At 35.4% G+C, this 27,959-nt stretch overlaps 5 protein-coding genes across 5 annotated transcripts; 3 read left to right on the top strand and 2 right to left on the bottom strand.

Annotated features, from left to right (window-relative positions):
* Nucleotides 1-601: 601 nt before the first annotated feature.
* Nucleotides 602-3,331, top strand: LOC143576715 (succinate-semialdehyde dehydrogenase, mitochondrial-like; the record flags this gene model as incomplete). Its single annotated transcript, XM_077060748.1, has 14 exons — nt 602-701; nt 833-1,176; nt 1,271-1,333; nt 1,425-1,535; nt 1,620-1,763; nt 1,845-1,922; nt 2,030-2,096; nt 2,175-2,260; nt 2,309-2,374; nt 2,455-2,555; nt 2,673-2,758; nt 2,853-2,959; nt 3,043-3,120; nt 3,203-3,331. Coding segments are annotated over 14 exons (1,464 nt in total), but the record flags the coding sequence as incomplete, so codon positions are not given.
* A 2,344-nt stretch (nt 3,332-5,675) lies between these two features.
* LOC143576705 (succinate-semialdehyde dehydrogenase, mitochondrial-like) lies at nt 5,676-9,362 on the top strand. The gene is made up of 16 exons (XM_077060740.1): nt 5,676-5,795; nt 6,492-6,591; nt 6,694-6,830; nt 6,894-7,004; nt 7,075-7,137; nt 7,232-7,342; nt 7,419-7,562; nt 7,649-7,726; nt 7,839-7,905; nt 7,976-8,061; nt 8,133-8,198; nt 8,284-8,384; nt 8,544-8,629; nt 8,713-8,819; nt 8,915-8,992; nt 9,290-9,362. The coding sequence occupies exons 1-16, from the start codon at nt 5,682-5,684 to the stop codon at nt 9,320-9,322; spliced, it is 1,482 nt and encodes a 493-aa protein (XP_076916855.1). The 5' UTR covers nt 5,676-5,681; the 3' UTR covers nt 9,323-9,362.
* On the bottom strand, nt 8,776-10,993 carry LOC143576704 (peroxynitrite isomerase Rv2717c-like). Its single transcript, XM_077060739.1, has 4 exons — nt 10,850-10,993; nt 10,054-10,194; nt 9,881-9,949; nt 8,776-9,757 (listed from the first exon to the last, which is right to left on the bottom strand). The coding sequence occupies exons 2-4, from the start codon at nt 10,141-10,143 to the stop codon at nt 9,638-9,640; spliced, it is 279 nt and encodes a 92-aa protein (XP_076916854.1). The 5' UTR covers nt 10,144-10,194; nt 10,850-10,993; the 3' UTR covers nt 8,776-9,637.
* A 3,576-nt stretch (nt 10,994-14,569) lies between these two features.
* LOC143576714 (uncharacterized) lies at nt 14,570-15,679 on the top strand. Its single transcript, XM_077060747.1, has 5 exons — nt 14,570-14,707; nt 14,793-14,927; nt 15,021-15,058; nt 15,155-15,221; nt 15,290-15,679. The coding sequence occupies exons 1-5, from the start codon at nt 14,570-14,572 to the stop codon at nt 15,599-15,601; spliced, it is 690 nt and encodes a 229-aa protein (XP_076916862.1). The 3' UTR covers nt 15,602-15,679.
* Nucleotides 15,680-17,308: 1,629 nt separating this feature from the next.
* LOC143576703 (ABC transporter D family member 2, chloroplastic-like) lies at nt 17,309-21,189 on the bottom strand. Its single transcript, XM_077060738.1, has 10 exons — nt 21,036-21,189; nt 20,758-20,953; nt 19,850-19,917; nt 19,362-19,688; nt 19,118-19,282; nt 18,796-19,024; nt 18,490-18,719; nt 18,124-18,394; nt 17,781-18,052; nt 17,309-17,700 (listed from the first exon to the last, which is right to left on the bottom strand). Exons 1-10 carry the CDS (start codon nt 21,132-21,134, stop codon nt 17,548-17,550), a joined length of 2,010 nt encoding a protein of 669 aa, XP_076916853.1. The 5' UTR covers nt 21,135-21,189; the 3' UTR covers nt 17,309-17,547.
* Between the last annotated feature and the right edge of the window lie 6,770 nt (nt 21,190-27,959).

Below are 27,959 nucleotides of genomic sequence, written 5' to 3'. Positions count from 1 at the left end.
AGGGTAGGCACCTGCTGCCATTAGGCCAAGAGGCCATTAGCAAATCACCCAAGTTACCGTTGATGATCAATTTCTACCTATGCATGCAATTTTTTATCAACTATGCATGACTGAAGCAAGATCGACAAGCTTTCAACTGTAATGATAGAATTTTCGATAGGTGTGAGCTCATTCAGCTTGTCAGGGCCTCAACCCTTGGAACCCTCGAGTTTCTTTCATACCGGAAATCTGATTAGTCTCGTTCAAGCATGCACTCCACACCTCCTAGCTCCAATTCATGTTTAACCAGATTTTCCTTCTCTAAATTGACAAAAATATATGACTTGATGACACGTAAATAACTAAACAGAAAACAATATGAAATTCTTATGAATTTCCTAGTTTTCAGAAACATCTATCAACAATTATACTAATGCGCATTCACTTTTCATGGGGTGTTTGGATATGTATGCTATTGTTAAACCAATTATCGCAATTTAAATTCTAAGGATCATTTTGTGAGGATTTGGGATTGATTATGATTGTCAGAATAATTTGATACCAACTCTTGATAGAGGCTGCAAAATACGATCATTAATAGATTTCATATATGTTGTTGTAGGTTTACAACCCTGCTAATGGGGATGCTATAGCTTCGGTTGCGTGCATGGGCGAGAGGGAAACAAAAGATGCAATTTCTTCGGCCTACAATTCTTTTAGCCGTATGATCTTCAAGTTCCATACAATACAACTAATTGCAATATAACTTGTACTTTATATGTATAGGTTTAACTAGCGTTCGTCGTCGACATGTTGTTATCATTATAATATCTTTCATCGCATTTGTTGGTAGATTGGAGAAAGCTTACTGCTGCTGAGAGGAGTACTTGCCTATGTAAATGGTATAACTTGCTGACTAAACATAAAGAAGAGCTCGGACAACTAATAACTTTGGAACATAAAGAAGAGCTCGGACAACTAATTCCTTCTATGGCCAACAAACAGCACGTAAATCAAAATACTGAATATAGTAGTTATTCATGTTTTTCAACACAAATGCACATATGTGATTCTCAAGTTTTACAGGTTGTAACTGGGGCTAGTGACATTGAGTTCTATGCAGAGGAAGCAAAACGCGTTTATGGTGATATACTTCCGTCACCACTGCCTGATCGCCGCATGTTTGTTCTAAAGCAGGTGGTTATTTAACTCACAAAACTTGTTTTCAGCATATGATGTTGCATATGTTCTTTTTGAGATTTAGCATTACCAACGATTCCTCTAATTGCAGCCTGTTGGTGTGGTTGGCGCCATCACTCCATGGAATTTCCCCTTGGCAATGATTACCAGGAAGGTAAATATTGACCATTTTATTTATAAACGGTTCGATTTGGTTCGTATTAGAAAGTCTCAAAAGGATAATTATTGAAATAATATTATATCAGGTTGCACCTGCTCTTGCCTGTGGGTGTACAGTGGTCATAAAACCCTCTGAGCTGACACCGTTGAGCGCCTTAGCAGTAGCTGAGCTGGCACTTCAATCTGGAATCCCGCCTGTAAGTCTTATAAACATCCACTGATGAACGATGATATGTGTCCATATGTGAAAGTTAACTATGCTTCATTTTGTCGAATCACAGGGCGTCTTAAATGTGGTAATGGAAGATGCTTCTAAAATTGGGAATGCTTTACTTGAAAGCCCACAAGTAAGAAAAATCACATTTACGGGTTCAACAGCTGTTGGAAAGAAATTAATGGCTGGTGCAGCCGAGACCGTTAAAAAGGTAATTTTATTAAAATATAATTCATGTCCTCGGTTACTTGAAACTTTATTGCAATCCTTAATAAACCTATGATTATTGCAGGTCACTCTTGAACTTGGTGGTAATGCACCTTTCATAATCTTCAATGATGCTGACCTGGAAGCGGAGCTATCAGCGAGCGTAAGTGAAGTACATTTTAACATTTGCAAACATTGGTTATATATATATTTAAAATCTTGAATAAAAACAGTAACTTTTTATCACACATTTTTCTGTGATTATTTCAGTTGGCAGCTAAATTTTATAACACTGGACAAACATGTATAAGCGCAAATAGGTTACTCGTGCAAGAAGGTATAACAAATTAACAAGAGACAAAAACCCTTATTACTTTTATCTTTCTTGCATGACAAGAATCTTCCATCTTTGTAGGCATATATGACAAATTTATAAATGCCTTCTCAAATGCTGTTAAGAGCCTTAACGTTGGCAATGGCTTTAGTGAAGGTGTGACACAGGTAACCAGTTTACACATGTATATTGTTACCAAAAATAATGTTTTGCAGGGACCACTTATCAATGAAGCTGCTGTACAGAAGGTTGAATCATTAGTGCAACATGCTATCTCACAGGTTTGATTACCATTTGTGAATATCTTGGTACTAATATATATAGTTTTTATAACAATTATAAAAATAATGTCTAATAACAGGGAGCAAAAGTTGCTGTGGGCGGTAAGAGGCATAACCTCGGGTTTACTTTTTATGAGCCTACACTTATAACGGATGTCAAGAATGAGATGCTTATGGCAAGGTAATCTCAAAACTTCTATGGTAGATGTTACTGTTACATTTAATGTCATAAATATGCAAAAAAAAAAAGCCTTTTTTAATGTGTATTTGGTTAGTACTTCAATCTTTATTATTACAGGCAGGAAATATTTGGACCTGTTATGCCTGTTATTCGGTTTAAAACAGAAGAAGAAGCTATACAGATTGCTAATGACACTGAGTCAGGTTTTTATATATGATCCATATAATGGTCTAATCATTTACATATTTTTTGTTACTTAGTTAAGATTAAAACATATATTCGATATAAACTTTGCAGGATTGGCTTCTTATTTGTTCACAAACAATATTCAACGTTCATGGCGCGTGTGTGAAGCTCTTGAATATGGTGTTGTTGGAGTAAATGAGGGATTATTTGTTTCACAGGTAGAAAGCAGTTTTCTATACTTAAAGACCCTAAATGAATTAATTAACCAAGTTTATTATTATTTTCCTTGGATCATATGCAGGTAGCACCATTTGGAGGTTTTAAGCAGTCTGGTTTAGGACGCGAAAGTTCTAAATATGGATTAGATAAGTATCTTGAAGTAAGTACCAGGCACACCATATTTTGTTACTTAAGATAAAACACACCATAAGTTATGCTAAAACATGATTAATGTTTTGCAGATCAAGTGCGTTTGTATGGGAAACATGGGCTGACGATCTGAAACAAGTCCGAAGGGTCAACATGGTTTGGCCCGGGCACGTGTGTTAATTATTGAAATTATTAGAGTTTTATTTATGTTTTGTTTTTCAATATGTGGATAAGAATTCAAAGGCTTCATAGTGATATTTATAAACATGTAATCCATATGTTGGCTTTCAATATGATTTTATGTTACTGTCACTAGATGTCTCAAACAAGATAAAAAAACATCTTTTAATAACCTAATACATGAAAACTAGACATATATATATTTTCATGTGAAGCAACAAAAGGTCACTAGATCCTGAATCAATAATGTTAGGTATAACTATCAAAGAATGTGATCAAATCAACTATTAATGAAAGATCAAATCATGTTTGGTCAATATGTTGGAGTGATTGCCTCCACGTACACAATTAGCATGCATATAAAGATTTTTAGGGAGAAAGGAGCACCTTAACGCTTCTATTTACCTTATTTTGGTCACACACCATATATTATTATTATTATTATTATTATTATTATTTTATTATTACTATTATTGTTTTATTTATATTAATATTATTATCATTATTAATTATTATTAATATTACTATTATTATTATTATTATTATCATTTCATTTACTTTATATTGCCTCATACATATGTATTTCAGAGCTGAGGGTCTCTCCAGAAGCCACCCCTTTATCCCGTTGGATAGAGGTACAGTGTGCCTATATCCCACCCTTCCCAGACCCTACTTATAGCTTTGTTGTTGATGGGACTTAACTGGGTATGATTGATTTGATTTGATAATGTGTATTTAATAATAGGGTGGAGTTAAAATAAGAAGTGGAGTGTGTTTAAGAAGTGTAAGAAGTAATCTGGTGCGTTAGATCTGTTGATCTGATGGTGGATATGGAAAGTGTGTTTAGTGTGCGGTGTGTTTATTGTGTGGTATGTTTAACACATTTTTTACACTACTTAGAAAAAAAATTTACTTCTTATTATAACCTTGCTCTTTAATATAATATCCCTAAATATTGGTCATTGCGTTATATTTATATCTCTCATTGTAATTGAACAACATAATGTTAAACCTTAGGCAAGCGAATCAAAAACACGAACACGAGATTTGTAGAACTCTCTACGACTCTTTTATCAAGAAAATGACAAACGAGAAAAACTTAATAATTAACTAACACATTGAACACCTATAGTATATATATACCCACGATTCTTAATCCTAACCTATTTCAAATACATAATTTGAAACCGAATACAATTAGGATTACAGATAAGACTAGCTTATCTATAATAATAAAATAATAATTATATTAAATATTCTCCAAATACTAGGAGCCTTCAATCTGATTTGGTGTTGAACACGCTTAACATATAATATATTCAAAACGTTAATAATAACATGTAAATGTGTAGTATATATAAGAATACATTATGATCATAATCAAGAACATTAGAGCTTCTTAAGAGAAGCTTTCAAATGCGGTTGAAGACTGATGAGATGTAGCCATCTCAACTACATAAGATAATTCTTCATTAACCAGAGTAAAAACTTGGATTATCTCTTGTGTTCAAGAAATGGAGCAAACTAAAAAAAAAAGTGGGATCCAAACACTTGAAAGGCCCCCGGACCGCCCAGTAGATTTTCAAACAATAACCTATATAAATAATTTACACGATAAAAATAACTAAAGTCATTTAGTTATATTGGTAATCATGTCTCTCCTTAACCAAACGAACTTGCATTTGAATCCTATACTTCTCAATTCTCATTGTTTCATTTAACCTAAGGCACGCACCGCAAAAAAAGGTACAAACCAAACTAAATCGAAAGCCCTATACCTACACCGGAAATATTTTGAATTTTTTAATGGTCTTTCGTGTAGTCACAAATCATTCTCACGCTTCTCATTTTTGTCTCCATTTGTATTTTAACTTTACCCTACCTAAATATATATGTTTCTAATTATTTTGTTTAAAAACACTTTTAATTAAGTATATTGATTTAATAATTAGTCGATCGATTAAATAAAGAGTAGATAGAACATAAAAAAGAGTATATCTTGATTCTCTCAAATCAAAATAAAAATTTATTTAACTAAATGTATTCATCCACCTATGAATTCCATTGAAATTATAGTACTATTTTTTTGGCTAAACTATATTAGTAAAACCCATGTGATAATCCTCGAATAAAAAAAAACCTGTGGAAGTCAACGGTAATAAGTGGGAAAAACAAGTTAGCAACCAATATTTAAATCTAATGTGTGGCCAGTGAACACAATTATAAATTTATAATCACCATTTGCACCTTCAATCCAGGAAGACTCATATACCCTGCAAGCAAAGGTGCGTTGATGAACTTGTTAGTGTTTTAATAATTTTTTTTATTATTATTATTCATTGTTTATGTTAATCGAATTCACGATCAAAACAACTGATTTTGGTGATTCAGATGAGCATGGAAACCGAAAATGTGGTCGCTCGCCTCAAGAGTTCTGGATTGTTTCGAACCAAAGGTCTTATCGGAGGGAAATGGATTGATGCATATGATGGCAAGACCATCGAGGTATTGACTTCAAAACTCTAAATTTCAAAGCCGTTTTATAATTTGAATTTGTCTGGATAGCTCTTTAAATCGTGTAAATCACACTCAAATTAGAGTATTTTGATGTACTCTCAAAATCTTAATAAGATAACTCAGAAAGAAAACAAGAGAATGGTTTTATTTTCTATTGTGAAAACATGTATCATAAATAATCAAGGACTTTTATTTTATAGTTTGGAAATCATCAAGCATTTAGACATGATGCTCTCTAGAGGAGTGTTTCAGTTGGCGGTTAAAAATTGTTGCCATCAACACCGGTAACTAACTTAGTTACTACTTATGATTGGCTTCTATCAGCAATAGTAGTAACTTAGTATTGATCATCCTAACGACGTTTATTGCCCAAGTTGCTGCTAACTACCCAAGTTAATGTTGGTTGCTCAACCTGTTATTGATCAAATCTGTTTTTCATTTTATAACGAATACACAAACCTCTAAATAAATTCCTAAAATCCATCATTCTACCTATTGCCCACTTTATGGAACTCGATCGCGCCACTTTGGTTGGGATAGACACCTGGTGCCATAAGGCCATCGGCAGATACCCAACTTACTGATCATATTGTCAATATATTTTGATACCAACTCCTAATATAGGTTGCAAAATATGATCAGTTACTAGATTTGATTACACACTAATCATATTAGTTGTTGTAGGTTTACAACCCTGCTAATGGGGAAGTTATAGCTTCGGTTGCGTGCATGGGCGAGAGGGAAACAAAAGATTCAATTGCTTCAGCCTACACCGCTTTTAGCCGTATGATCTTCAAGTTGCTTACAACACAACTAATTACAATATAGCTTTAGCCATCATCATGTTGTTATCATTATAATATGTTTCACCACATTTGTTGGGTAGATTGGAGCAAGCTTACCGCTGCTGAGAGGAGCACTCGCCTGCGTAAATGGTATAACTTACTGATTGAACATAAAGAAGAGCTTGGACAACTAATAACTTTGGAACAAGGCAAACCTCTAAAAGAAGCCATCATGGAGGTGAATATAGCTATTCTTGTTTTTCAACACAAGTACATTTGTGTTGATTCTCAAGTTTTGCAGGTTGTATCTGGGGCGGGTCACGTTGAGTTCTTTGCAGAGGAAGCAAAGCGCGTTTATGGGGACATACTACCATCACCACAGCCTGATCGCCGCCTGTTTGTTCTAAAGCAGGTGGTTATTTAAGACACAAAACTTGTTTTCTGCATATGTTCTTTTTAAGACATTTTCAAATGACTTGCAGCCTGTTGGTGTGGTTGGCGCGATCACTCCATGGAATTTTCCCTTCGCAATGATTACGAGGAAGGTAAATATTGACCCGTTTATATATATAAATGGGTCGCTTTGATTCTAATTTGAAAAGATTCAAAGGGTTAATTACTGTAATAATATTATATCAGGTTGCACCTGCTCTTGCCTGTGGGTGTACAGTGGTCATAAAACCCTCTGAGCTCACACCGTTGACCGCCTTAGCAGCAGCTGAGTTGGCACTTCAATCTGGAATCCCACCTGTAAGTCTTATAAGCATCCACCATTACATGTGTCCATATGTAACAGTTCATTTTAGTTAAATTAATTTAATCACAGGGTGTCTTAAATGTGGTAATGGGAGATGCTCCTAAAATTGGAAATGCTTTACTTGAAAGCCCACAAGTAAGAAAGATCACATTTACAGGTTCGACAGCTGTTGGAAAGAAACTAATGGTTGGTGCAGCTGAGACTGTTAAAAAGGTAAATTTATTGAAATCTCAGTTACTTTTAACGTAATTGCAATCCTTAATGTTTATAATAATAAAAAAAACCTATGATTGTTGCAGGTCTCTCTTGAACTTGGTGGTAATGCACCTTTCGTAATCTTTGATGATGCTGACCTGGAAGCGGCACTAAAAGCCAGCGTAAGTGACATACATTCTAATATTTGCAAACAATGGTTACATACATACATGTATAAAATCTTGAAGAAAAACAGTAACTTTTTTAACACACATTATTCTGTGATAATTTCAGCTGGCAACTAAATTTTTTAACACTGGACAAACATGTATATGTGCAAATAGATTACTTGTGCAGGAAGGTATAACACAAAACTAAAACCCTTATTATTTGTATCTTTCTTGAATGAAAAGCAACTTCCATCTTTGTAGGCATATATGACAAATTCATAAATGCCTTCTCAAATGCTGTTAAGAGCCTTAAAGTTGGCAATGGTTTTAGTGAAGGTGTGGCACAGGTAACCTGTTAGTTTACACATGCATATTGTTATTAAAAAAGTCAACTGGTACTTAAAATAATGTTCTGCAGGGACCACTTATCAATGAAGCTGCTGTGCAGAAAGTTGAATCATTAGTGCAAGATGCTACCTCAAAGGTTTGATTTGATCATCATTTTCTAATATCTTGTAGTAGAAAATTTATAGGTTTTATGACAACTGTATAAATATTGTTTGAAACAGGGAGCGAAAGTTATTTTGGGCGGTAAGAGGCATAACCTAGGGTTTACTTTCTATGAACCTACAATTATAAGTGATGTCAAGAATGAGATGCTTATAGCAAGGTAATCTCAAAACTTTTATGGTCGGTCTGTTTTACTGTTATTTTGATGGCTATAATATTTCTTGAAATAGGCTGTAACAATAAAGTTTTAGGTTTGAAGTTATTGGAATTTTTAGTTTTGATGTGTACTTGGTTAGTACTTCAATCTTTATTATTACAGGCAGGAAATATTTGGACCTGTTACGCCTATTATACGGTTTAAAACAGAAGAAGAGGCTATACAGATTGCTAATGACACTGAATCAGGTTTTTATATATAATCCACATATTGGTGACTGATCATATTAATTAGTTGAGATTAAAACATATATTTGATATAAACGTCGCAGGATTAGCTGCTTATTTGTTCACAAACAACATTCAGCGTTCATGGCGCGTGTGTGAAGCTCTTGAATATGGTATTGTTGGAGTAAATGAGGGAGTGTTTGCTTCACCGGTAAAAAGAAGTCTACTATATTCAGTGGTTTCTTAAAAGATGCTAAATTAATTAACTAAGTAGTATTATTGCTATATTATTTGGATCATACACAGGGAGCACCATTTGGGGGTTTTAAGCAGTCTGGTTTAGGACGGGAATCTTCTAAATACGGATTAGATGAGTATCTTGAAGTAAGAACAAAGCACACCATATTTTGTTACTTTGGAAAGATAATTTTTAATATATTGAATTTCCCAAATTAAAACAATGGTGTTCAAAAACCATTGAAACCGAACGTACTACCCAAACACGATCCGGTTCATGGATCGGTTTTGGCAGTTTGGAGCTTGGAACCAGCTGTTAAACATTTATAATATCTTTATCCATATTTGGAATACGCAGTTAGTTATATATATGTATTATATTCATGAACACCTTTAAATAAAACACACCATAAGTTACGCTAAAACATGATTAACGTTTTGCAGATCAAGTGCGTTTGTATGGGAAACATGGGTTGATCTGAAACAAGTCTGAAGGGTCAACAAGGTTTGGGCCCGGGCACACGTGTTAACAATTGAAATTATTGGGGTTTTCTTTCTGTTTTGTTTTTCAATATGCGAATAAGAATCCATTTGTTGGTTTTCAGTATGGTTGTCAGGTTACTAAACGTCTCAAACAAGATAAACAACCATCTTTCAATAACCTAAGACATGAATATTAGACTTTAGACATATTTTCATGAAAAAGGTCACTAGTTCTTAAATCAATAATGTTTAAGGTAAAAAATGTAAACGTGTTGTGTATATAATAATACCTGGTCATAATCAAGAACATTAGAGCTTCTTAAGAGAAACTTTCAAATGCGGTTGAAGACTGGTGATATTAGTAGCCATTTCAACCACATAAGATAATTCTTTATCAACCAAAGTAAATACTCGCGTTATCTCTTTAACCTGTTCAACAAACAGAACAAACTATTAAGCCTCCAACTTCGTTTTATTTACAAAATTAGCTTATTGGTGTTATAATGTGGTTTTGTGAATCATATTTAAAACTTCCATGTTGTTTTGCATTACCTTTGAGGCATTTCCAACAAGTTCACTTTGAAGCTTCACCACCTTCTTTTGTGCATCATATGTGCCTTTCTGTAAATGATGAACAACATTAATCAAGCATACAAAGTTGAGGGGAAAACTAGGGTTTATGTTGGATCTAAGTAATATTAATGTGAGAATGTAAACGCGATAACCTGAATTTCAACAAGACCAGTGCTCTGTGCGATGACAACCTCAATAGTGCCATCAGGTTTCGGCCTCCAGTAGCCGCTCTCAGCATGCATGGGCTCTCCAGAATTCAACTTCCAAGTCTTCTGAGTGTAAGATATTACAGGCTTCTCTCATTTATACATAAATTTGCTTCATTAGTGTGCAAATTCAATAAAAATGTTAACAGAACTTTAAAAGTTCATACAAGATGCAAGTAAATACAATATCCACACATCATACATGAATAGAAGAATGAGCTAACAGTATGTTACAACTTGTTTACAGAAATCTAAACAAATAATGGCAGGGGTATTAAACAGATTGTGTTCACGGGTTGGAGGGTCCAACCCATCACGATCCCAAATATTTTACACAAGCCCGAAAATCATGTAAGACACGTCAGCTTGAACACGACCCACATACTCATGGGTTGACCCGAAACTTTTTTTTATTTTTATTGTTTTTACATATTAATACTTTAAATTTACAGCTTTGCAACAAAAAACAAAAATTCATATAAAACAATTACATTTTAATCATAAAATCTTATGTCAATTTCCTGTTTAGTTTTTGCTTTAGGCATAAGATACTCAACCAATTTAAATTATTACATAAAACATATTTTAAAAAATAAAATAAATATAAAATGAATTAAATGGTGATTCATTTAGCTTAATAGGCTAGCAGGTTGGACCCAAACTGTTTATACTAGACCTAAACCCAAACCCGTGAATTTCGGTGTTAGCTATGCAGTCGATATGTGTGTATATATATATATACCTTGTTACCAGGATGAGTGAAATTGAGCTCTTCAGCGTACGCGAATGAGGATATGGTTGGGAAACCGCCTTCACCTTCACCTCTCCATGTTCCGATCAGGTACGACAGTGGTTCAACCGCCGGATGCACCACCACCACCGGCCATCTTCCTGATTTTGATTAGTTCCTCCGCCCAATAGTTTTTGTGACCAAAAACCAAAGTCTAGTAAATATTCAGTTATCCTAACTGATACCACGATATTGTTTTAACCTGGTGCGTCCAATGAAAACCTCTTATCGATTTATTTATTTTGTATGTTTATTTGTTTTTTTTATACCTCTTTTTTCATCATATGTACCTCCATTTCAACTTGTGTTAGCAAAAATCCCGATTAAGCGTCAGTTAATCGTTAGTCCTTGATTAATTTTGGGGTAATAGGCAATTAATCTATTAATGGCTAAATCCGGCCAAAATCAAAATTAATCGACTTTTTTGATGATGTTTTGGCCAAAATCGGCAGTTTATGGCGACATTTCAGCCAAAATCAACGGAATTTCCGGCCAAAATGTGTTTGTGTATGTATAAAACAGAAAACTATATATTAAGGTCCGATTCGATTAATCCAATTAATAGCTAGTCCCCATCTCACCATCCGACTAGCGATTTTTACAACACAAATTTTAGCTTCGAATTTTTAATCTATGTTGCAAGGGTTTATACTCTATAACATAGCTTGGAACACTATAACCAACCTTGAAAGTTGAAACCACCATATTATAAATGAGCTTGAAACTTCATAACTGAACTAATTTCAGCTAGAACAAATAAAAAAATTAAAATACATTGAACAATTTACTATTTAACAATTAACTGAACTTAACCTAAACCGAATCAACCCTTACAAGAAAATAACATCTAAGGCCTTCTAGAAACATGTAAAAAAGGTCAAGTTAAGTGGACAGTTTTTATTATTTTTGCTTATTTTCTTCGATATTACCAAAGTTTTGAATCTATAGGCTCACTGTTGTAGCGTGTCCATCTTGTGTTGACTACGTATGAATTTTGGCAGGGCCGGCCAAATAGTTAAGCTAGGTAAAGCCTAAAGCCTCCAAAAAATTAAGGTCTCCGTTTAAAAATTTGTTAATACTTATATATTAAAAATTAAAAAAAAAACATATTAATAAGCCAAAAAATGGTTCATAATCCAAATCTGTGCATTGGTCCAATGGTTTGCACGCATGTTTCCAACCCATGGGAATGTCTACTGTTCTACCCGATCGATTCTCAAAGGCTGTGCATTTTTTTTTAATTTGTTTCTCATTTTTTTCCCCATTTGTTTATCTTATGAGGCCTATTTTTGCTAATTATCTTATGAGGCCTCATAAGATAATTATCTTATGAGGCCTATTTTTGCTACTTTTTCCAGCAAACATATTCTCTTTTCCATCTTAAGTTTATATATACATTGAACTTATTATAAATTAATCACACTTTTATATTTATACAAAAATTCAGAATTACTAATTTCATATACGAAACATGAATCGCTTGATATATAACTCCTTTAGATAAGAAAATTTGTAAATTTTATACATAGAACACGATAAAAGTCAAATACAGTACAATAAATCCATAATTTCATCTCTTTCTAATTCTTCTAATTCTCATTAAGTAAATGTTATAAAGACTAAATTATGACCAATTTACAAGAATAAATCAAAATACCTTCTCTAATTTATCTTACAAATTTACAATTGGTTGTAGGTGTCACCGCAAATAACTATTTTGATTTAGGAATGTTTGTTAATAATCCACATGACTTAGATTTTTTATAATATAACTTCACTAACTATTATGAGATGTAATTCTATGAAGTTGGTAGCTATGAATACATAACACGAAGATGCTTCACTAATCATGTAATACTACTACATTTGTTCTATAAAAAGCTTATTAATGTCGGTCTAAAACTCGAAAATGAGTAGCGTTTTGTAACAACGCAATTTCAAAGAGGCCTCAAGTTTTTTTTTTTGCTTTAGGCCTCTGAAAAGATTGGGCCGCCACTGAATTTTGGACAAGTGATATTAATATTCAGGTTACTCATAGTTTACTCATTGACTTAACTTTTGGTTCATAGATAGGAGCTTATTGAAGCAGGGTTACCACTTTTAACCGAAACCTAAAACATGACCCTAAGAAAACCCAAACCTGTACTCGAACTAAGTTGGCCCAAAGAAACCCAAACTTAAAACAAAATTAGTTTGGGTTAGTTCTTGGGGTTGATTTTTAAGTTTCGAGTCAACCCATACGACTGCATAACGGAAACTTACCTCTTTAGTAAAAAAGATAAATACATGACTAGATACTTGAAAGTGACATAGTCGTGTAACCCACTGTCTAACTTTAAAATCTGCCTAAAATGGATTTGGCTTTGATGTTTGAAACTAACACTATGTATTCATCATGTAACATTGATGATAAATAAATATATGTTATGTTTTATTAGGCCAAACACCTCAAGACACATGAATGAATAAAGAGTCATCAAAATAAGATCAAATCATCTCTGTATAAACTCATTTTGTGCATGTAGACTTAATAAATTTTCTAAACAGTGTTATGATTTCAATTAACAGCCTATACTTTTGCATTGCATTTAGAGATTTGACAACTCCACTTTGATCTTTAACCCATCTTAAACTTCCATTTCATGGTTGATATCTAATGAAAATTTTATGACCATGTTAAAAGAGAAAATAGTAATAAGATTTCTATAACAATCATTTCTGACAAATGAGTTGGGGGTGGAGTGGTAAGAAAGAGAGGTGGAGTGATAAGAGAGAGAGTTGGTGTTTCATGTGAATCATGTTCGATTCACGTTTCAACATTTAGTTTCAGCGGCACTAGGATGATGATGAGAGACTAGGCGAGTATGTGACGTTCATTAGTTAGATCCTTGAACTGAACGAGTTTTATCTCACCGCACTATCGTACATTCGGACGTGTGTTCACGAGCGTTGGCCTTAGGTGAGGGTTTTCCCGGATTGAAAGGTAAACGTATTCTGATGTGATGAATTTAGCTATTACCCAATTTAATTGATTTGTTGGTCGTTATAATAATAATAATAAGGAAAATTGGTTTTTATTGGTCTCAACTATTGTCTTTTTATCATTGCCAGTCCCAACTAATGAATTGGTCACTGATGATCCCAACTTTTAATGTATTTGTTCCTAACGGTTCGCGGCTAACAGAATCTTAACGCCGTTAGTTTCAGGTTGTCGGAAAAACGTATTTGGCCGGGAAAGTCAAATTTTTTTGCCGGGAAACACCACCTGAGCACTGGCACCACCACCAATTGACTCACAACCAACCAACCACCATCACTTAAGCACCATCAAACTGAGGTTCTAGGGTTCCGGCGACCTCAATAATTGGGGCTTTTACTAGAAAAAAGTTTTTAAAGATACGATACAAAGTTACCATGATATTTGGGACAAAATTGTTGAGTTTTCAGGAAAAAAATGTGTGTTTTCTGGCCAAAAACGTTTTTCCGACGTCCCGAACTAAAACTAAACGTTTTTGAATTGTGAGGCAACAAAACAAAGTGAAAGGATAAATCTTATTATTCCTCCGTCTACGTACCTAATTAATAAACTGCCGTCGTCAAACTCGCCGGCCGGCCAAAGCTACCTGCCATAAATATAAATCAAACCATTTCACCGGAAAACCATCGGTGGCCATGTTGCTTACTTCTTCTTCTTCTTCTGGATTCAATTACAATGCTACTCGTCTCTACTCAATAAGACGAACAAATCTCAAAGTTTGCTCTACGCTCAGAATTGGAACAGATGCAATCGTTGAATTAGCTCACAATAAGGTTATTATTAACTGTTGACTTTATTCTAAGTTATTATATTGCTCACTAATTCCATTCGAATTCGACCCGATTTTGTTTTTTGTAGGTGTTGATAGCAGCAACATTATGTGCAGCAGCCGGGCAATTAGCGAAACCTTTTACTGCTTCCGTTTTGTATAAAAGAGAATTCGATCCAAAAGCTGCAATTTCAGCCGGAGGCTTTCCTTCAACGCATTCTTCGGTATCATTTCTTTCCACAACATTCTTTTTCGTTCATTGTTTTCGTGTTTAATGACTTGTTTTCTTAGATTCCGCGTGTTCTTATCATTTGCAGGCTGCTGTGGCTACTGCAATGTCTATTGGTCTGGAAAGGTTTTGAAGAAACAACATATATCGTTTCAGTTATGTTTTGTCTGGTGTCGGTATGAATAATGGGTAACAATTGTCTGAGGTTTGATGATGTTGCAGGGGTTTCTCGGATTCGATTTTTGGATTAGCGGTCGTCTATGCAGCTCTTACCATGTATGACGCACAGGTAAAAGGTTTATTATTTATAATTTTTGTTAACATAAAAACAGAAACTTATCAGTTATGGTTTTGCAGGGTGTTAGAAGGGAAGTGGGAGTTCATGCAAGAACATTAAATAAAGCATTAACCAAAAAGCAACCGAACGCATACGCGTCATCTGATTACAACCGTTTAATTGGATCTTCATCTAGAAAACCGTTGTCGAGTTCAGAATCAGACAATAACTCTGTCATGTTGGAAAAGAGAGTGAACTCGTTAGCAGATGATATCGAGAATAGTGGTCCGGTTTCTGGTCAACTGAAAGAGTCGATTGGTCACACTGAAATTGAAGTTGCAGCAGGTGCTTTGCTGGGGGTACTTACAAGCTTAGTAGTCTATTCTTTTTGATACGTTTATGAGTATTTTAGGTACATTGATCTACCAAAGTTATAGTTAACATTATTTATAATGTTTTATACAGCGTTTAATTCAGTTAACTCACTTTTAACAATTGGCAACTGGTTATTGATAATATGACTTGTGTGTTTCATCTAAAACTAATTAATGATATTGTAAACCAATACACTTTGCTCTTATCACGCTACAATGACTCAACGAGGAAACGTCAGACTTATCACACCCCTACAGTAGTGTCACAACATTGGTGCTGCAATGTTGAACACGTAGTTATTAAAAGCGAGCGTTTTTTGCGCTTAAGCGCATTTAAAGCGTCAGGCGCATTAATTACGATTTGCATGCCATAGACATTTAAAGTGCAGCCGTCTTTTCCCAAATCTCCTCATGTTTATTAAATACCATTTAAAAACTTGTTCCTAGAGTCCCTAAAAGTCTAAAACTCCTTTTAAAAACCTGTTCCATGCGTATTAAAAAACCATTTTGGTTTTTCTATGTTTTGGTTTTTGGTTTTTTTGATTATTATGATGTACCTGATACTACTTCATGTTTTGGATTTTGGATTTTGGTTGTTTTATAAACTATTGGAAGAATGAATGCGTGTGTCACTCATAAGATGTTCTACTTAAGTTAAAAATTTTGTTTTTTCAATGTGCGTTTTTTTTTTAAATTGGGCGCTAGACCCAGCCTCAACGCTTTCGAGCGCTTATCGCATTTGATAACTATGGCTGAACATCTCACACCCCTATATTGATATATGTAGTTGGTAACTCACATGCCCAGAGTAAAGTCACACTATTCTAGACAGTAAGGCTATCAAATTGAAGTAGGGGTGTCAAACGTGTCGGGTTGGCGGGTTAACAAGTTGCGGGTTGGCGGGTTGAAATGTGCAACTTAAACCCAACCCATATTATTCGTGTCAAATGTGTCAACCCTAACCCGAACACACATAAATTCGGGTCAACCCGAACACGAACCATTTAACCCATACTTTTTACACAAGTTAATTTATATAATCAAACATACAAATTATAATAAAATCAAAATCATATATTGCAAAATTTAAATGAAATTTAAGCATGAGTCGATTTAGATATAGATAGATTTGACGATATGTTCACGCATATTGGTGAATGGACAAAAGAAATGCATCTTGGGTAATAAAATTTTAGTTGAGAATTTAAAAGTGCCGTTCACGAAAAATAGAATTTAAGAGATCTAAAAAGGCAATATGGAGAATGAAAAACAATTAAATTCTCCAACGCAATTTAAAACTAAATAGAGAATATAAAATTAACTTTAAAATATCTAAAACTAAACGGGTTAACGGGTCAACCCGCTTTTAAACAGGTCAACCCGAACCTGACCTGTTTAAAAAACAGGTAAACCCGAACCCGGCACGTTTTTTAAACGGGTCATGTTAGTCGACCCAAAACCTGTTTTTTTTCGTGTAGGGTTCGGGCCGTGTCAAGAATTGACACCTCTGAAGCATAGGGCGTGCGCATCTATGAGTGAGGTGCATTAGAAGACTTAAGTACCGCAAATTTTGTTTTGAACGGCAAACTTCTTACTTCCCGGGACTTTAACCTAGGACCTTTAGTTTAGAGGCTTTGCCAACCCCATGACAAGTACTACAATTAACACATGAGATTGAAATTTTAACTATTGATAATTGGTATAAAGAAAACAAAATGAGGTTAAACTTTCTTGATTCAAATTTCAACCACAAGTTCAACAGGGGTAAACCATCTATATAATGCCACCAATGTCATGATCATGTTAACCAAGGAACCCAACCCATTACATGCTACACATAATTCAAAACCATGTAATCGACCATGGTAAGTCATTGTTCGACCCTGTACCCACGACACCTTACAATCGAGGTTTATAGGGCTTGAGGTCACATAAACCATTCAAGAATCAAGGTTCGGGCCATCTTACAAGGGTTCTATGCACCAATTCAGCTTATTAGAGTCCAAATCCATGGGTGAGATCCGCAAGGCCTTTTTGTGAAACTTCCTGAGGCTTGATCGGTGCCCAATACTTATATATGTGATTCCCGCTGCATTGATTTTTTCATACAAGAGAGCCTGCAAATACAGCACCCATTTAAGGGCATATTTTCACAATTTCAACTGTAATATTATTAATCAAAAAAGTAGTAAAGTACCTCGTTTGCTTCATCTAAAGCACTGGTAGATTCATCCAAAAGAACCAGGTCTGGTTTAGAAAGTAACAAGCGTGCAAACGCGAGCCGTTGCTGCTCACCGAGAGAAAGAACACTGGACCATTCATTGGTTGTATCAAGACCACTGAACCGTGACAACAAGTACCCAAGTTGCACATCTTCTAAAGCTTTTATTAACTCGTCTGTATTAGGCTGCAATGATTGTGCCCCAACGACTTCAGACGTCGATGCATCTTCAAGAACAGGAAACGAGCCTGCAAAATCATGTCAGCATAAGAACAAAACACATTTATGGAAACTTAAACATGATATTAAGATTGGATACCAGTTGACTTAGAGTTGGAAACTGAAACATCAGGCCATGTGGGATACAGCAACTGTTGTCTAAGGGTTCCTAAAACCATATACGGCCTTTGGGGAAGGAAAAACACGCCTTTGAAGTCACGGTATTTTGATTTTTTATCAATATTATTAGTTTCACCCACCATCTCTGGTGTATGTTTAGCATAAAATGCAATCTTTCCAGTGCCCGTACGCCAAAGACCAGCAATAGCTCTTAACAAAGAAGTTTTCCCACTTCCACTTGGTCCAGTAATCTGCCATTGATTTAATATATAATTATATATAATTTCACAAACTGAAAAAAAGGTCAACTATGAAGTCGACTGTGAGGTTAAACGCGTTTACTAACCAGCAAATGCTCATTGTTTCTGACCGTCAGTGACAGATCTTTAATAAGTAGGGCTTTAGTTGTCGGGGTCAAAACAGTCAAATTTTCAATTTCAAACAATGTTTGTGTATCTAAAGAATTCTTGGGCTGAAAGCTTGAATCATTCACATTGATATATGTCAGTTGAATCTCCTCCAAAGATTCTACAGGATCACTGGAACTGGTGTTGTCCAAAATATCATCAAATTCCCCTGCATATGATCATTTGAAACTTACGGCTCAAATTTTGAATTAATATAAGACTAGAACTAGAGATGAAGGATGTACCTAGACGATCAATGACTGCGGAAAAGGCACTTATAGCCTGAAACTGATACACAATGAGAGAAAAATCTCCAAGAATATGATTAAAAGCTGATACAGACTGATTTATGACACCAAATTCAATCTTTCCAGAGAAATACATGGGTGCAACAACTGCAGCAGGAAGAATCTGAATAAGGTAGCGATAACCATTGGTGAAAAACTCCAGGTTTCTCGAAGACATCAACAATTGCTGCAAGTTTACATAAAGGTGAAGCATTAAAAAGGATAAAAGAAAATATAAATGTGTTACAAGTAATGCTGCAAGTTAACTAGGATTTCATACAGTTAAATTCTCAAAAGCATTTCTGAAACGCTGCAAAAGGAGTTTGATTTCATTCTCCTCGCCACCATAAAACGCAATTGATTCAGCATTTTCTCGAATACGTACAAGCCCATAACGGAAATCTGCTTCCATTTTCTCTTGCATGAAATTTAAGTTAACCAGCCCCTAAAATAGTACATCATAAGTTTATTTGGAAATCTAATAAGTTAGCAACCAGCCTCATTCCCATAAATGAAAATCTCACCTTTCCAAGGAAAATGCTAATGGCGGTTCCACCAATTGAATATACTAAAAGAACAACAAAAAGAGGCGGATATATGCCAAACAAAATGTTGCTGAAAGATATCAAATCCACCATAGCATTGAAGAGAGTTAAAGAGAATGAAAGTGATGTTCCAGTGAAAGAACTCAGATCATCAACAATACGTTGATCTGGATTATCAATAATCGATTGAGACTGTATCTGGTAAAATGTCTGGTTCTTTAGATACCGTTCCATATAATAGTTAGTCATCCAAGATCTCCATCTCAAAGCAAGAGTTTCCCTTGCATAATCTCTAATCACAAAAATCTACAAAATCCATACAACGAGTAAGATTAAAAGCTAAACCATATCAGGCAGTAATCTTAGGATAACTTTCTTAACTCTAAATGCAAAAATTCCACCATGATTTCCACCTAATTAAAGTAGACAGTTGAGTAATACCTAAAAGAATGCAGCAATGTGCTCACCGGAATTCCACCAGCAAAAGCAGCAAGGTAGTACGTTAATTGTGTGGTGAACTGTTCTTGATCTTTGTCTAGCACAATAATTGGAATTAATGGATTAGCATACTCACTAGGGGAGCTAATGAACCAAGCCGTTTGCAAGCTACTCAAAATCGGATTGATAAAAAGCTTGACATAAGCTTATTGAGCCCAAGCCTCAAATAAGGCTCGGTTAGTTTATCGAGCCTGAGCTTGAGCCTTGTGTGGGAAGATCATTTAGGCTCGTCTAGCCTTAACGACCCTAGTGTATTTCTAAGTTTTAGCTTTTTAGGGCATAAATGTATTAATTTCACGCTACAAATCCAAGCCCAAACCTAGCTTTGGCTCGTTTAAGGTACTCCACACGAGCTCAAGCTGAGCTTAGACACATTTAAGGTTTTTTCTCAAGATATATAAAAATAATTAAAAATGCATATATATTACTTATTAGTAAGTAATAAACAAGCTGAGCTTGAGCCTCAAAAAAAGCTCATTTAGTTATCAAGCCTGAGCTCGAGCCTTGTATGGGAAGACCACTTAGGCTCGTCAAGCTTTAACGAGCCGAGTGTATTTTTACGTTTTTAACTTTTTAGGACATATATGTATTAACTTCACACTACAATGCCGAGCTCGAGCAGACCTTTGGCTCGTTTAAGCACCGCACATGAGCTTGAGCAGAGCTTAGGCTTGTTTAAAGTTTTCTCAAAAATAATTATAATGATTAAAAAATGTATATAAAATAATTAATAAATAATAAGCATGCCGACCTCTAGCATGAGATAACAACTCCCGAGCCAAAAGTCGAAACTAGCCGAGCTCAGGCTCCGGTTACACTCCTAAACTTCCTACTCATATATGAATAATCAAGTAGTAGAGTGAATTTGAGTACTTACTAGCTAATGCATTATAGAAATCACGACCTAGAAAATTGAAACCGACACTAATTCCAGTGGTTCCTAAAGTTAGGGCAAACACAGACGCCAATTGAATTCTCGCATGAACCTTATCGTCTGAAAACCAGTACGGAGCTGCCACTTTATAAAACCTCCCGAATAACGTCGGCAAATCCGGTCCTCTTCTCGGCACATTCTAAAATAATAACAAATAATAATAATAAGTGTAAATAATGATAATAATAATAATAATAATAATAATATTAAGCGATAGGTACCTCTTGTGATTTAGCAGATTGTTGAGTGGCCGGTGGATCTGCCGGAGTAGTTGAAGAAGAAGATGAACGCAGTGTGAAGTTGTTGTTTCTGCGTTTCATTTGGAGAGACTGAAAGTTGTTGCGAGTGAAGAAGAAGATGTGGCGAGTGTTGTTGTAATTGTAACCACTGCCGTTAGGGTGGTGGTGGTTGTTGTAACTGATTGATGCAGTTATGTTTACGTTACGGGAACAAGTAATGAGGAGGAGCTGTGTCATGTTTCTTCCGGTGAGGATTTGCGATTGCGATTGCGATTGCGATTGCGATTGCGATTGCGGACGGTTTTGTATTTTTTTTGGAAAGAAAAGGAAATTATTATCCACAAAGAAATTAAATAAAATATAAGGCTTGTTTATACTCCACATCGTATTCAAAGTGTTAGTCTTGGTTATGAATCACCCACGGTTTTTCTTTTTGTATGACACCATTTCTAACCAAGTTCTCCTTAAATAGTGTTTTTAAATAATAGTTTTGGTATTATAAATAGCATATATTTGTATCGAAGGTTTATATCCAGTAGAATTAACAATTCACGCAACTCTTTACTCTTTTGTTTCTTAGTTATAATAAAGTCCAATTATTACTTCAATAATCTTGTTATAATTAGAGCTAATATTATAACAAGTTATCAGCACGAACTGCTTATATCTTAATCAAGAAAGGTAATAGGCACAAAGGTATCCGCATAAACATCATAAAAAATTTCTTTAATTATGTACATTAGAAATATATGTGTATATATATATGCATATACATATACTAAGTAATAGCAATAATGTGTATAAACATTGTTATTAAAATTTGATAACTATTCTAACTTTTATTTATATATGCACATTAATATTTCATTTAGAAGTTAGATTTATTTACACTAACAATTCTATTCTTATTATTATGCATACTAATTATATATTTTATAAAATAAACTTTATTTAATATCTTATTTATTATCTTAATTTAAAATAATTAATATTATATATATACACACACACACATACAAACGGTAATGTCACCGTTATAAAACGGTAATATAACCGTTGTAAAACGGTTATAAATTTTCAACTATAAATAACCAATTATCAATCTCAAATCTTTCACAAATACAAAAACTTTCTTCTCAGTAATACTCAAGATAATATTTGAAAAGATGATTCATCCAGTTTTAATGTTAACTACCATAATGCTGATAATATTTGTTTTGAACAAAAATCTGCTAAGGATCAAGTATCCAAATCTGTTATGTGAGGTGAGGTGCTAACTCAATAATGACAAGTGTATAATCGTGATGTCGGTGAACACAAAGGTTTGATTGCGAGGGAAAAAACCCTTAACCAAGATAATCTTACTTCGGTCAAAACTTATCGAGGTAATCTTTGGTAAAATAACTCCGGTCAAAGATTAATTAGATAATCTTTGGTCGGATTACTTTAGTCAATGATCAACAAGTTAACCTTTGGTCGATGAGTATATGGTTATCTGGGTCTCCAGCACAAAAAACCCCCGGACGGTGAAAACTATCACCGTCGAGTTTATTGATTAACAAAAAGTGATTACAAGTGTTTGTGGAGTATACGATCGAGATTACAAAGAAAGCTAGTGTGTAGAGAGAGTAATTGCTTCTGCTCTAGTGTGTGTGTAAGTACATGTGTTTTCCTACCCGATCATACTCAAATATTTAAGGAAAAAGTAATTAACAAACTTAACAACTTCATCCTATTAATCCGCTAGTCTTCCATTCTTCACCAACATGCTCTTTAACCACGTGCTGATAGCCACTCACTAGCGAATAAAGCGGTAGACCAGGTCTAGATACCGTTGTTGTTATTTAAACGTCAATCTTCTAAAGGGTTCATCCATAATCAGCTATATTGAATTAGGATCCTAGATCCATGTTCCAGCTATAGGATGTCCCATGAGAATAATTGATGCAAGTTCGTCTTAAAGTTGATATACCTGTCTAACACATCACCAGACTAAACGCAATCATTAGTAAACAAACAATACCAAGGATCGTCGATCCTTTATATCCTGATGTATATTTCAAGGATAAACTATCCATAAGACAGTCAAGGATAAATGATCCTCAGTATAAAAATCGTGACCTAACAACTGCCCCCAAAATGGCGGGTGACAGTGGAGCACAACTGTCATTTTGAAAGTCAAAATCCTGCAAAACAGAAGGTGATTAGACGTGTGTCAGGCGGTTTAATATCCACAAACCATAATTACGCGCCGCCTATATATATGATAACTATAATATTCTTATAACCACATATCCAAGCGTCTCTCAGGTATCTTTCTTTCTTTTCATTAATCTTCCTTCAACATGTCAACTGCTACTACATCTTCCTCCTCTTCTTTTTTCCATCCTAATGACCTTTATTCACAAAATCTCCTTCAATCACCCTCCTCCGAAATCTGTAAATTCACAGATTTGGATATCGATGAAATCCGATCACATTTTCCAGCAGACACAGTTTTTCGAACCTTCGATCCTGCAGCTCGTAGTGACAGTATTTCGAAAAACTGGGTTTGCTTTCCGGCCCAACCGTTTCTCATCGGTTATAAGTATCCTTTCCCCAGTTTCACGCAAAGGTTCTTCAATTTAGCGTGAATTTTTTTTATATCCAGGCCACGCCAATGCTGTGGAGAGTCCTTCATGCCATAGAAAGGATAATCGTAGAAAAAGGAGTCGAGTTCGGCTTAGCAGAATTAGGGTATCAATACAATCTTGTTACCCACGGTTCCCAACGCTTTGTCTTCAAATCAAAACCTCACCAAGAAAATCCCATTTCCAAAGTCACCCTTAGTAGTACCCTTTGGAAAAACCAATTTTTCTTCGTAAGATGAGATTCTATTACGGGTGGAACTAACCTTCCCAAAAGGTGGATACCAAAGGGTGGGATCCAGGATCCTTAGGTCACCAAGACAGGATATTCTATCCTTCTGCTAATAGTTTTTATCATTTGTGCAGTTGAAAATTTCGAATTGTTGGCTGATCTTCCAGGAGTTGAAGATAGAGTGAAGAGGTTTCTGTCATTAGATCCTGCAATTAGGACTTTTCAAGCAAAATCTGTTGAAGCTTTCCAAAGATCAAACTCAGAATCAATTATGTCAAGTAAGAATATTAACTCTTAGTATAAAAAGTATTAATAATTTGAAAACTTATCTGTCGATTTGTTGTTCATAGGTGCTCCGAAATCAAGAAAATCTGCCTCCAAGTTTTCCCTTAAAGATATTGATTGCATGCTTACCAAGAAAAAGACCCCGAAATCAACCCCTACATCCGAGCCTCGCCTGATCACAACTCGAACGAAGTCTGGATCCAAGAGAAAGAGGAGTTCAGATACGGAAGATCCCTTTGACGCCGAAAAGCAGATTCTGGACATGCTTTCTTCTGTAAGGATCCTTTATCTTCGTTAATTTCTATTATTCCAAGCATCTTCCTGAATTTATTCCGCTTTCACTCATAGGCCATTGATTCTGCCCGAAACCACTATGAGAAGACTGTGGAAGAGCATGAGAAGACCCTCGCTATGCTGAGATCAACGGCTGCTGCCAAGGAGAAGGCCCTCTCGAAGATGACCAAAGAGAAAAGAGAGATAGAGGCACACACTGCTGCTTTGGCCGTTCAGATGCAGGACGAAATCAATCGGGTTGCCGAAGAAGCGAACGTATGGGCAGCCAAGTCAATCCTTGAGGCCAGAATCAAAATGTTTACCGAAGCTAACGATCCATCTTTCGATAAGTCGTCATGGGAGATCAAAGAATGGAAGCAAGCCTTGATCGAATTGGATGAAGGCGAGGATGAGACTGAAGCAATAATGGTTGAAGCGGGCGATGCAGGAACAAGCGGTGTGAAGGACCTGAATGAGGCTGAAGGTGGAAACGAGGCACGGTGGAGGTGAAGACAGTCATATGAACGGGCGATGAAGGATACAAAAGACAAGGCCTAAGCTCGTTCTATTTTGTTTTTATTGTGTTTTTATGAACAATTTCCATGGTTTGTAATAAACAATAGTATTTAGGATAAATGATCTATGATCCTTAAGACAATTGGCGGGGGTGACAAAGGTGGAGGGATCCTCTGTTTGTGGGGATGAAGCCTTTGTTGCCCCTGTTTTTAATTTCCTGCACTTTATGAACAATTAGTAACTTTCACTTAACCCGGATGGATGGTCCATCTTTTCGTATGGTGAAGTCCGGGTTAGGTAATTTTGGATAAGTCCTCGGGGCTTATCTTAATTAATATATAAATCTTTTGACTATTTACATGTTATTCATCTTCAAATATTTGTTAGATATAACTTTTATCATTATTAATAGTTTAACAAATATTCTTAAGTAAAAGGTTTTTAGGATAAAAGATCCTTAAAAGTTGTTTAGGACAAAATATCCTTAAGGAAGAAAATATTTAGAAAAGAATATCCTTAAATCATAAATTTTAGGATAAAGTATCCTTAAGATAGACAAATTTTTAGTATCCAAATAACCTTAAGAAAATAGTCTTTCCAATCGGAATATCCAAATTTATTGCAATGAATAACAAGTCTAGGTTTAACGATAAAGATCATTCCAGAAGGTCCAGATAGACCTAAGTTACCAGAAGTATTGAACTCTCAATGTTCCTTACAAGAGTAGTTTTAGGATACGGGATCCTTAGTTTCTCGATCTTCAGTAATAACTTAGAAAATTCGCTGCAAATAATTTATATTATTAATCGGGATCAAATCCGTTAAGCTGGGGACAAGCCCAACAAATATTCTGGGGACAAGCCCAATAAACTGGGGACAAGCCCAACAAATATTCTAGGGACAAGCCAAATAAACTGGTGTTAAACTGGCGACATGGCCCTTGAGAAGAGGTGAAAACCCCTTAAACCTTAGGGTTAAACTGGCAACAAGGCCCTTGAGAAGAGGTGAAAACCCCTTAAACCTTAAGAAATGGTACGTCTACCATATATCGTAGGATCCTCTATATAGCCGGAAACAACGAAATTGTCAGCACTAAACGTGTACTGGTCCCGCTGCCCTGGACTATACATCGGATATCGTGCGCAACTTGCGACCGTGAGAAAGGTGAAAACCTTTAAACCTTAGGGGATATGACCATCGGGGGTCATACCCAATCGTGGGCAAGGCCAAGGGAAATAGTAAAGTACCTTATATGTAAAGGAGAGGTGGCCAACCTCTTAGACATTGAACCTCTTATTGAAATCTGCATTGTTACTTAAAAACTTGGAAAAGATAAATGTTAAGAATATATTATCCTTAGAATAATAAGAATAAAAAATAGATAAGTAATCAGATAAATATTACCGATTTTAGGATCCTTGATCCTTTAAGGATAACATATCATCACAAGATATCGAATCCTGATTAGAGAAAGTACTTCTTTAGGTGGATAGCATTCCATGCTCTTGGTAGTCTATTGCCTTCCATTGTGAGCAAATGATATGCCCCCTTTCCTGCTTCCGATTCAATCTGATAAGGTCCTTCCCATTTGGGCGCTAGCTTCCCATCAGCCGGATTTGTTGTGTTTTGAAAGGCTTTCCTTAACACCAAATCTCCTTCTTGAAATCTTCTGATTCTGATATTTTTGTTGTATGCCCTAGTTACCCTTTGTTGATAAGCTGCCATTCTGATCTTTGCTAGGTCTCTGAGTTCTTCTATAGTATCCAAGTCTTCAAGAAGGATATCCTCATTGGTTTGAGGATCACGGATGCTCGTTCTCACAGTAGGAACCACCATTTATGTGGGAATTACTGCTTCGGATCCAAACACCAGTGAAAAGGGTGTTTGACCTGTTGCATTCTTTGGAGTTGTCCTGTCTGCCCAAAGAACGTAAGGAAGTTCTTCAACCCATTTTCCCTTCTTGGATCCTAGCTTCTTCTTTAGATTGTTGATGATGATCTTGTTGCTAGACTCTGCTTGACCATTGGCTTGAGGATGAACCGGAGTGGAAGTAATCATTTTGATGCCCCAACTGTCACAAAAGTTAGTGGTTCTATTCCCGATAAACTGGGAACCATTATCACAAATAATTTCAGCAGGAATACCAAATCTAGTTATTATATTTCGTTTAATAAAAGATATTACTTCCCTTTCTCGGACTTGTACAAATGCTTCTGCCTCAATCCATTTGGAGAAGTAGTCAGTCATGGCAAGCATAAAGACTTTTCCACCGGGTGCTTTTGGTAACTTGCCTACAATATCCGTACCCCATTTCATGAAAGGCCATGAGGAGGATATAGGATATAAAGGCTCCGCTGGCTGATGAAGGATGTTTGCATGTCTTTGACAAGCATCACATTTCCTTGAATACTCCATTGCATCCTTCTTCATTGTTGGCCAGAAGTATCCGGTTCTAAGTATTCTAGAAAATAATGCTCTTCCACCTGTGTGATTGCCGCAATCTCCTTCATGAAAATCCTTGAGTACTTCTTTGATCTCAGGATCCTCAATGCATCTTAAGTATGGACCTGCAAGATATTTTCTATATAGCATATCATCTAATAAAATGTATTGTGATACCTTGAGTTTGAAGGATCTGGGATTCTCTGTTGTTGGAATTTCTCCTGTTTGGATGTACTTTATGATCGGAAGGATCCAGGATCCTTGATTGTCCGAGGATAATGGATCCCAAAGTACAACTTGTTTATCACTTGTTATTTCTCCAACTTCTTGCTCTCCTATTGCTGGGCAGAGTATATGGATTATTGGGATTTTCAAATCCTCGGGAATCTTCAGAGATGAGGCTAAGTTTGCCAAGGCGTCTACCCCAGCGTTTTCTTCCCTCGGTACCTGTGTAATACTAAATATTTCGAAGGATTTCGATAACTACTTCACAACATCTAAATATTTTATTAGTTTCTCACCTTTAACAGC

This window comes from Bidens hawaiensis, unplaced genomic scaffold (assembly GCF_021521415.1).
Source record: "Bidens hawaiensis isolate Kalapana, Puna unplaced genomic scaffold, B.hawaiensis_p1.1 tig00028273_1, whole genome shotgun sequence".
Taxonomy (NCBI): Eukaryota; Viridiplantae; Streptophyta; class Magnoliopsida; order Asterales; family Asteraceae; genus Bidens; species Bidens hawaiensis.
The sequence above is the reverse complement of the archived record's forward strand: the minus strand, read 5'-3'. Positions and strand labels throughout refer to the sequence as shown.

Excerpts from the sequence above, each read along its gene's own strand:
- LOC143576705 (XM_077060740.1), top strand. The coding sequence starts at position 5,682 with ATGAGCATGGAAACCGAAAATGTGGTCGCTCGCCTCAAGAGTTCTGGA. Across the intron at positions 7,563-7,648 it reads CAGCTGAGACTGTTAAAAAG|GTCTCTCTTGAACTTGGTGG; the intron begins GTAAATTTATTG and ends TGATTGTTGCAG. Across the intron at positions 8,820-8,914 it reads AGGGAGTGTTTGCTTCACCG|GGAGCACCATTTGGGGGTTT; the intron begins GTAAAAAGAAGT and ends GATCATACACAG.
- LOC143576704 (XM_077060739.1), bottom strand. The coding sequence starts at position 10,143 with ATGCATGCTGAGAGCGGCTACTGGAGGCCGAAACCTGATGGCACTATT. Across the intron at positions 9,950-10,053 it reads CTGGTCTTGTTGAAATTCAG|AAAGGCACATATGATGCACA; the intron begins GTTATCGCGTTT and ends CATCATTTACAG. Across the intron at positions 9,758-9,880 it reads TTGTTGGAAATGCCTCAAAG|GTTAAAGAGATAACGCGAGT; the intron begins GTAATGCAAAAC and ends TTTGTTGAACAG.
- LOC143576714 (XM_077060747.1), top strand. The coding sequence starts at position 14,570 with ATGTTGCTTACTTCTTCTTCTTCTTCTGGATTCAATTACAATGCTACT. Across the intron at positions 14,708-14,792 it reads TTGAATTAGCTCACAATAAG|GTGTTGATAGCAGCAACATT; the intron begins GTTATTATTAAC and ends TGTTTTTTGTAG. Across the intron at positions 15,222-15,289 it reads TTACCATGTATGACGCACAG|GGTGTTAGAAGGGAAGTGGG; the intron begins GTAAAAGGTTTA and ends ATGGTTTTGCAG.
- LOC143576703 (XM_077060738.1), bottom strand. The coding sequence starts at position 21,134 with ATGAAACGCAGAAACAACAACTTCACACTGCGTTCATCTTCTTCTTCA. Across the intron at positions 20,954-21,035 it reads AATCTGCTAAATCACAAGAG|AATGTGCCGAGAAGAGGACC; the intron begins GTACCTATCGCT and ends TTATTATTTTAG. Across the intron at positions 17,701-17,780 it reads CTTTAGATGAAGCAAACGAG|GCTCTCTTGTATGAAAAAAT; the intron begins GTACTTTACTAC and ends CTGTATTTGCAG.